Source organism: Triplophysa rosa, linkage group LG5 (genome assembly GCF_024868665.1).
Source record: "Triplophysa rosa linkage group LG5, Trosa_1v2, whole genome shotgun sequence".
NCBI lineage: Eukaryota > Metazoa > Chordata > Actinopteri > Cypriniformes > Nemacheilidae > Triplophysa > Triplophysa rosa.
In genome coordinates this window covers 1,717,302-1,726,876 of record NC_079894.1, presented here as the reverse complement: position 1 = coordinate 1,726,876, position 9,575 = coordinate 1,717,302, and the positions used below count along the sequence as shown (strand labels likewise).

The 9,575-nt window shown below is 39.1% G+C and overlaps 2 protein-coding genes across 4 annotated transcripts; both read right to left on the bottom strand.

Annotated features, from left to right (window-relative positions):
* Window positions 1-813: 813 nt before the first annotated feature.
* Window positions 814-6,387, bottom strand: si:dkey-127k13.1 (PWWP domain-containing DNA repair factor 3B). Of its 2 annotated transcripts, none has more exons than XM_057333029.1 (13): window positions 6,189-6,387; window positions 4,177-4,972; window positions 3,892-4,108; window positions 3,652-3,792; window positions 3,492-3,562; window positions 2,946-3,031; window positions 2,631-2,691; window positions 2,458-2,533; window positions 2,262-2,312; window positions 1,956-2,191; window positions 1,661-1,876; window positions 1,117-1,205; window positions 814-1,031 (listed from the first exon to the last, which is right to left on the bottom strand). In XM_057333029.1, the coding sequence occupies exons 2-13, from the start codon at window positions 4,909-4,911 to the stop codon at window positions 950-952; spliced, it is 2,061 nt and encodes a 686-aa protein (XP_057189012.1). In that variant the 5' UTR covers window positions 4,912-4,972; window positions 6,189-6,387; the 3' UTR covers window positions 814-949. The 2 variants fall into 2 exon arrangements, with proteins under 2 accessions (XP_057189012.1, XP_057189011.1); XM_057333028.1 differs by having other exon boundaries at window positions 3,652-3,795; window positions 6,189-6,386.
* A 450-nt stretch (window positions 6,388-6,837) lies between these two features.
* Window positions 6,838-8,746, bottom strand: LOC130553882 (uncharacterized). Of its 2 annotated transcripts, XM_057333093.1 has the most exons (4): window positions 7,907-8,746; window positions 7,606-7,702; window positions 7,213-7,366; window positions 6,838-7,136 (listed from the first exon to the last, which is right to left on the bottom strand). In XM_057333093.1, the coding sequence occupies exons 1-4, from the start codon at window positions 8,231-8,233 to the stop codon at window positions 7,124-7,126; spliced, it is 591 nt and encodes a 196-aa protein (XP_057189076.1). In that variant the 5' UTR covers window positions 8,234-8,746; the 3' UTR covers window positions 6,838-7,123. The 2 variants fall into 2 exon arrangements, with proteins under 2 accessions (XP_057189076.1, XP_057189075.1); XM_057333092.1 differs by having other exon boundaries at window positions 6,838-7,366.
* Between the last annotated feature and the right edge of the window lie 829 nt (window positions 8,747-9,575).

Here is a 9,575-nt window from a genome sequence, read left to right as displayed (position 1 = left end):
ACGTTTACACAACGGTTTAAAAACGAGGAAGGTCTTTTTCATAATAACTCTCATGTTTACAATAATGCAGAGTATATACTGTATATATGGGTGTTGTACAATAAAAGTTTATTGATAAACAATAAGCATTTAGCGTCTTTGGCTGTATAGAAACATTTCTGCGAAGATCCTGAACTGTCAAGTAGCAAAAAAGGCGACTGTACTTTAATGCAATCACACAAGGATAGTTCATACTAATTATTATTCCACGATAAAATGAAAATTTCACAGAATTTGAGACCAGTTTAGAGATGAGATTTAACACACACAGCTTGACATTTAAAAATATTACATTATATGCACATAAAACACAACTTTCACACACTTGCTTAAGGGTGAAAGTTCACCCAGAAATGAACATTCTGTAATCATGTATTCGCCCTCACGTCCTTCCAAACATGTATGTGGCTCTTTCTTCTGTGGACCACAAAAGACACTTTGAAAATGTTGGTTTTGTGTCCAAGTCAATTGGGTTCAGTGTTCTTTGCATACTAGCGTTTTTCAAAATATCTTCTTTTGCGTTGTGCAGAAGAAAGTCATACACGGGTTTAAAATGACACGAGGGCGAGTAATTGTTCGTTTTTAGGTAAACTAACCAATGAAATTGATGTATTAGTTCACAGCGAGCCAGGCACATACACATTGACAGCACCATATGTTGACGACTTCAGCATCTGGGTCACATTACTGTACGTGTACATGCTATTCAGAGCACAAAGTCTACAAGTTTCTGTAAGAAACTCTTCCACAGACAACACAGCAGCAAAGACAATATTATAAAATACATTTAGTTTATTTGCAAAACCTAATTATTTGGCAAAAGCAATCTGTATTTAATGTCTTGTATAAAATGATTAAGTGCTGTCCAAAGAGATTTTTTCCGTGTTTCTTTAAAATACTTGTTTTGTTTTTAGACTTTTTCTTTTCGAGGCAGTGTGATTTCCTTGAGCTTCATCTGTTGTTCAATCATCATGTCGAACTCTTGTCTTTCTCTAAAACCCAAAACAAAATGGATGCAAGATTCAGTTTTAGGGGTTACGAGTCCAACAGCCCTTACAAACACTCGTGTTCATCTACCTGTTACTGAAGCACGGCCCGCTGCGATATTTCTCCTCGGCTTTCTCCAGAGACAGCTTGTGGACTCCAGCGATGGCGTGGATAATTGCCTGCAACACATTTTATTTGATTGATTCAGCATGCACGAGCACAAACAGTATTATTAAACGTTTTAATTAGGGCTGTCAAACGATTAATCACAACTAATCGCATCCAGAATAAACGTTTGTGTTTACATAATATATCTCTGTGCAATGTACATATTAATTTTGTATAATAACACACACACACACACACACACACACACGCATATACTTAAGAAAAATATAAAATAGACAAATTTATAAACATATATAATTTAAATTATTGGTAAATATAAATAAATACATGTAAATACGTACATTTTTCCTAAACGTGTATACATGTACAGTATGTGTTTATAAATACAAAATTAATATGCACAGTGCACAGAGATATATTATGTAAACACAAATTTTTAATCTGGATGCGATTAATCACGATTAATCGTTTGACAGCCCTAGTTTTAATAAATGAAAGCGATCACCTCAGGCAGAAGCACATCCAGAATAAAACTGATCCGGTCGGCCTGGATTCTCTCCAGACAGGTGTTTATATGCGGAGAGCTGTCACACACCTCGTTCAGGTAACGGTACACTTTATCCACCTGCTCCTCGTCTTCCAGGTACACGTCGACCCATTGGCGGGTGGGCTTCTGGAGGGCTCGCATCCATTGAGATGATTCATCGCCGTTAATTACTGCCTGTTAACCAGAAACCAAGAGCGTCACTACATGCATTGTGTCCTCAGAATTTCACTGTGCACATTTAAGAAAAATGTACCAGCAAGCGGTTTTCGACTTTTCGCCTATTGACAATGAAGTCAACGAGGTGGACGTTGGCGCGATTCCGCGCAGCTTTGGCACGGTCCGGCAGCACTTTCTTTGAGAGATCATCGTGTTCTGGCAAAACGATGTCCTCAGAATTATTGAAATCGTGATTCTGTTCACTTAGGATCTCTTGACTGGGGAAGGTCAGAACAGACGTCCCCTCTGTGTATTTCCTCCTCACTGGGCAACCTGAGATCACAGAATTACACCATCACTTCTAGAATTAGAAAACAAGTAGACTCGAGTGTAGAAGACCTACTGATGTCAGCAGCACAGTATTCTATAAGGGAACCAACGAAGGAGCCACATCCTGCCAGGAAACAGGAAACACGTCTTACATGCCATTTCTCAATCCAACCATTAAACCATTAACCACGAGTAAAACATTAAAGTTCAACTCTGTGTGAGATCCATTTGATTTTCTTTAAAGCTTCAAAATAACTAGAGATGATTACCAATTCGAATTTTATAGTCCGATATCAGCTCCAGAGACCAGGTTAAGGCACTGCCGTACTTTGCCTTTGCTATGTCCTATAAAACAAACATGCTGCTATTAAAAGGCACGATCACTTTATACAGCATTAACCATTAGTTTTTAATAATGTATAAAGACAACTTTATACTTCACCACAAGTAAGTTATAGTCTTCACAGTTAAAGGGCTTTAGGGTCCGCATTGACACAGAAAACCTGCAAAAGAAAGAAATGAAGACATTCCAACAAATCAAAATGATAAATAAATGCTACAAACAACTATACAAGAACAAAATGCCTTTTTGTCTTCAATGCCAAGATCATAAAGGCATGTTTTAAAGATAAGGATACTATAAACAAACAAAAAAACTGCAGTGCTAATACGGTTTCTTTAATAAAATGAAACATAAAAAATGCTTAGGTGTTCTACGAGCGTTTGTCGGATATTATGATGACAGGTGAATTCTTACCCTTTTTTGTTTCTCTTCTGGTCAATTATGTAGCCATCAATAAAGACGATGCTGGCCTTTTTGATTTTGTGATTGACACTTTTAACCTACAGGACAGATAAGTGAGCTGTTCATCAACTGCACATTTTCACATTTTTGGAATTTCTTAATATATTGCTGCAGTTCCATGTAATCCTTATATTCGTTAAAGGGACAGTTCACCCAAAAATGAAACTTCGGTCATCATTTACTCAACCTCAGATTGTTCCAAACCTGTACACATGTCTTTGTTCTGCTAAACACAAAGAAAGATATTTGGAAGAATGAGCAGATCTCGTCCACACATTTATTTTCCCTACCATGGCAGTAAACGGGGGAAGAGATGCGTTTGGATACTGACATTCTTCCAAATATCTTTCTTTGTGTTTAGCAGAACAAAGACACGCATACAGGTTTGGAACAACTCGAAATGACATTTCATTTTTAGGTGGCCTATCCCTTTAACCCTACTCAGGAATTTCTTATGAATTCACAATCCTCCGAATGATGCGCAGTCCTGGTACGTACCACTGCCGGCCAGTAGGGGTATTTCCTCAGTTTGCACCACACACAAAGCCCCTCCGAGATTGACGAAGGCTCTGCGGTTAAAGCATTTACATTATTACACCGTTCACCAACATACCAGATCCGAGCCCCATCAGAACTGACTTTAAACAGATTCACTTACTTTTGTTGTCCTGCAAGAAACTGGGAAGCTCCTCCTCCTCGTTATCCTGATCCTCCTCCTGCAGGGACAGAGAGTGATAGAAAGGCTGGAGCTCCTCCTGCAGGCTCAGCTCGATGGAGAGGTCAGAGGACACGCTCGGATCTGCTGGACACGTTACATCACAGCCATAAAGTCACCGACATGAAAAAGCACGAGCGCATGTAAGGAGGGCTTGATCTATACCAAAAAAAGTCTGCATACCCAGATCCTCCGTTGTACTGGTAGGACTCGTCTCAACCGAGGGCTCCTTCTGAGGAGATTCTGTTAACAAGCTTTCACTCTTCCTGCTGCGTTTTGGTGTGCGAGATGAACCTGGACGCTCCTGGACAATTCTTTTCTTGTGACCCGCTGGCCTCTCCGCTGTCAGGAGCCTCTGGGTTCTGCACTTTCTTAATGGCTTGACGTCTGGGGAAGACAGCTGACAGGAAAACCGAAAATATAAAGACAGTTAACACTCAATCGTGCTTCAATGACTATTGCACATACCTTTACGGGACTCGACTGCGTGACGTCCTGATGACACGGTGAGCAAGTACTGTCTGCTCGATTTAGAGATTTGAGGTTTGGTGTGGAGCTGAGAAGAGGACGGGGATGGATCCGTTTTGGTGTGTGTGGACTGGGACTACGATCATTTTTAGTGTGACGGGAGATTTTCTGCTTTTGAGGAGTTAATGCAGCGCATGTGGAAAGTCCTGGAGAAACTTTTGTAGAACATGTCCGTTTTGTTTGGCCAGTTTTTTGCCATTCTGCAGCGGGTTCTGAATTTTCCAGTCTTTCAAAACAAGCTACATCATCTGAAGTGGGAACGTCAGCCTTCTCACAAGGTTCAACATCTGATTTTGTTCTTCCCTTGCGAGATCTTTTCGTAGTCTTTGCTGGGTATTTGGGTTTGGGGCGATTTTTCGGCTCGGGTTCATGCGAAGTTGGAGACACGTGTCCATTTACGCATCTTACTTGAAGTGTAGACTTTGGTAAACTTTCAGGACAGGCACTTCGACTGACTGCTTGAGGCTTCTGCTTGTCATTCCTGGTTTTGCGTAACCCACGTGATCTGGCAGGATGCAAATCTGCCGTCTTTTTGTTTTTGTAACTATGCAAAACGGAAACTTTGTCAACTGAAGCAGGTGTGTGGGATTTGTCCGGTTCTTCAACAATGAGCCGACAGGTCCTGTGAGGGTTCCTTCGACGATGTGAAGCGACGTTGTCATCTGAGGAACTCATTCCTGCGGCGACTGCTGTCTCAGCACAATGGCAGAACTGTGGTCGGTTTTGTTTGGACGGGCTGCGGAGAAAACCACAATGAGATTAGAGATGCGCTGAGTTTTAGGACGAGTTTTGATCAATGTAAAACTATCGGCTTTAGAATGAAAAAGGTCAATATAGCCTGTTTCAAAGTGACAACATAAACAAACGTTAGTGCGCATGCGTGGGCTGCAGTTTACTTCAGGTACACATTGACAAACAATAGAGTGCCTGTAGATTATGTCTGATAACAATCAAACGAAACCGAGAAGAACCGTTACTTGGCTAAAATCGTCTCTCCAATAGTTTGAATTTAGACTGCGATACCAAGCTCAACCGCTAGATGTCAATGCACCATACGGTTTACAGGACCCATTCAAAATAACAAAATGCTAAATGACAAATCGTTTAATACAATTATTAAACAATAAAATAATATTACAAATGAATATAAACATAAATTAAATTAAATATAAATAGTTAATATTATTAGACTCTAGCCAAACACAACCCGGAAGTTAACTGGGGGTCTAAAACAAACCAACAGTTTGGCACTGAGACGCACAAATCTGTTGCATAAATATAATAAAAAAGTATAATAATAAATGTTGTTTTTTTGTTGAGGGGGGAAAATAAATACTTGCCATTCATAACAAATATAGTAGTTTGTCAGACATGCATTGAAAAAATATCGCAAAATCACGTGACCCATGCACATCGAACAGGTTGTCATGTTGACTTTCAGCTTTTTTAAATCCTACTTTACTTACATAATATATTTTATTAGCAACACATTATTTAAAACTAAAAGTATAACTTCCTCATATTTCGGCACTGAAAACGAGAGAAAGAGAGCTTACTAACGTGTAACGTTACCTATGCAAGACCAAATCAACATACTTTGGTATCAATTTCATATACTGTAACTCCAACATTAGCTTTAAAATAAAACGTGCAACAACCGATATAAAGAACCCCGTTTCCTAATAGTATTTTAATTAAATTATTATATTAGTTTTAGTTAAAAATCCAAATTTCAACATGAAGCCAAGATTCTGAAGCCAAGCGGACCTTAAAGGCAGCAGACGACGTGTTGTCAAGGAACGTTAGCATTAGCAGCTCTATGCAGAACCAATGAAAACACCGTCAGCCAGCAAGTGTCAAAGTAAAGTTACCCACAAAGCCTTTAAACGCAGTTTTACTTGCCACTGTGTAACATTAATACGGTGTTCAAAATGTGAGCGAGAATCACTTACTCATTGGATTGTCTTGTTTACATCGCGCGAGCTGCGTGCAGTTGATCGGTTTTGAATCCGGAAGTTGTGTGGCGCGCTCTTCCCTCCCCTCATCATCCGATCTCCTCAAAACTCAACATGCCCTTGTCTTGTTTTGCTCGTGTGTGCATGTTTGTTTGTTGTTTTGCGCAATTCACATGTTCGATCACACACATTTCCTGTGCAAAAATGGCACAGTAACCACATGATTGTAGTATGGTAACCAATAGAAATACCTTATTTCATCTATCCGCCTAGATGGTTACTACACTGTTACTAATGGTTTATTTTTTGACGGTTATATTTATTCGTGACATTTATTTTAAGTTGAAAACCTTAACCATAATTAACATCAAACCTATTTATAAAGTGTTTATCATTTAATAACGTGTTATTATTTATTCAGCCTTGCGTTTAATACGTCAATATAAACAGTAAACAATGTACATGTATATTTAATTATAATCAAATGTCATCCTACATGCCTATTTTTACCGGTAAGAGGCCAAGCACCAGAATAATAAGTATGTGCAGTTATGTTCAGTTCAAAATGTGATTAGAGAAAATACTAAAATCAGTATATATGAATCAAACGCATGAAACTAGGCTGTTTATACAGAAAGGGATATTATCAGTTAATCTTTATTCAACTTTACAAAGTAAGAAGCGGTTTCAGTATAAAGAGGATTGCACAGCAGATGTGATCCCAAACCAAAGTGATTATGCAATGATAACAACATAGTGTAATGTAATGTGATAGAATATAACAATCTTGTCCAAAAAATCTCTGCATATAAGCATTTATTTTGGATAATATCTCTTGAAGGCAACAATTTAACTGATGTTTAGGAGAAGAGAACACAATTCTGTCCTATTGAGTTCAGGGTTTGGAAATCCTTGGTCCCTCATTCCTTCATCTAGCAGTTCTCTCTGCAATTGGATAAAAAAGCAAATGAATGTAAAATAAGCATCATGTGTCAGACATGTTTGTGTTTTAATGACTCGCCGTTGTTTGGCCAGATGAATTGCTGTGGCTTGACAGGCTTTCCTCCGACTCTCTGCTGCCATCTGCTGGCTGTTCGCGGCAACACGCAAAGCTTCACATGAATCCAAATGATGAGCTTCACTGCTCAGATTCACCCACAGTGTCTCAATAAGATCTGCACATTTATTACATTTATTTAGATTTCCTTTCACATTTATTACCCGTTTTATTCCAAGGTTAAATTTTAATAAAATCCACAAAAAGTGTGGTTTCACCCCCCTTTTTTGTTAGGCCTACATGACACATAAAGCAGCAAAAACATCAATGTTCTAACAATTGATAACGTAATAATGTGACCGCATAACCTTGTTATCAGTGAATTCCCATATGTATATGTCTATTAGCCGCTATTACCCTGCTGTTGGGCCAGCTCGGAAGAAAGTCTGTGATGTGTATTCTCCAGCAGAATTGATTTATTTTCCAAAGCAGTTACATTTTGCTTTAAGATCGTCTAAAGAAGATAGATACAACTAAAAGTCAGCACTCGCATACTTTGATATAGGTATACAGTACTTTATACAATGAAAATATCCACATGACACCACTATAACCATAGCCAAGTCCAAAATAGTGTGGTAATACCGTGTTGACTTTTTACTTTTCGTCTTATAAAGACAAAATGATTCACTATTAGTAATAATTTGATAAGACTCACTTGTAGCTGCATGCTCTCAGTTAGAGATGCATGTATTTCTCTCTTGCTCTCCAGAATAATTTCCAGCTCCTCTTGGAGTTCAGTCTGGTTCTCGAAGCTCAGCTTCAGCGTCGAGTTTAAGACTCTCTGCTCTTTTTCTTTCACCACTTTGGCTCCTTCCTTCTTTTCAATTAAGGCCTGTTGTTCTGCTTGGCATTGTTCAATGCTAGCCTTGGGGGGCCAGGTGACCCACACCACGATGATGATCAGAGCCACCATGGACCACAGCGTGAGGACGGCCAGAATCCATTTGAAGGTGTTTTGGGTCGAGTTGGACCTGGCCATCATGAAAGAGATGGAGGCGAGGTAGCACACAGACTAAACTGACCTGGAATGACAGAGACGTTTATATATACAGTCAGGGCTGGACCAGCGGTGTTTTCCTAAGTGAGGCTGGACTGCATCAGCTCTGAACGTGAGCGACAGCTACATCAAGCATATCTACAATGTTGCTTTTCTGTTCTCCCAATGGAAGAATCATTGGCCATTATTATTTTAGATAACATCTAGTGTTTTCCTGGAAACATTTCTCACGTGTAAATCTTTGTGAGGACACTGTCCTTGCACAGTTCTCGCACTTCTAGGCACTTTCGGTACTAGTGGTACCGACGCCAGACGCAGGTTCTGTTCATATACTGTATACCTCACTGCTCTCTTAGATGCACTTTAGTTTGAGATATTAAAGTAAACACAAGCATCCCCTGAAATCCAAATGTTTATCTGACTAACAAAACACGACCATGTGATAATGGAGATGGAAAAATTCCTTTGTATAATTAAAACTCCGGGACATCCAGCATCTCTGGACATGTTGAAATGAAGATAAGAAGTTTGATAGATGTTCACATTGAGACATTACGTTTTACCACCCAGGTGCTCCTTAACTCCCAAAAACAAAGACACCGTAACCATATTCTTCAATTCTTTTATTTGCATATATAATATTATATTTGTAAATAAAACAAATAATGAGAGTACAGCACTAAAGCAAACGGATATGAACATTGCTGGCTGTACAAATGAGCGTGACGTCATGTTACCGACACGTGGAATGTCGTGCAAGACAAATGGAATGTTTAAAGTGTGTGTTTTATACAAAAAAAGAACGAATATGTAGAATAACAGCATGATGTAAATGAAACTGATTTAAGCAGAGTGTTATATTATTCAATAAAGCAGCTTCCCAGCACTTATTTCTATTATGTAAACTTAGCATTTGTGTTGCATAGGCGAAACAGCGCGTCGCATCGGACGCACGGCGCAATAAAAGCGACCGCAGCACAATGGAAGCGAATGAGAGTCTTCACTTCCTCATAGAGGAATGTGTAGTGTATTATTCACAATGCACATTTACTTTGAGTGCTATTTGTAATGCTGCGATAGTAACCGAGTGTGCTAATGCTGACTCGCACATCTTTTTTAACACAACTGCAATACATTGGCAACAGCCTGGCATCACATGCGACTACTGCAACACACAGGCAAATGCTTACACTTAAAGAAACAGTTCACCCAAAAATGAAAACTCTGTCATCATTCACTCACCCTCTTGTCATTTCAAACCTTTATGACTTTCTTCCTTCCGCAGGACACGAAAGAAGATATTTTGAAGAATGTTGTTAACTGGACC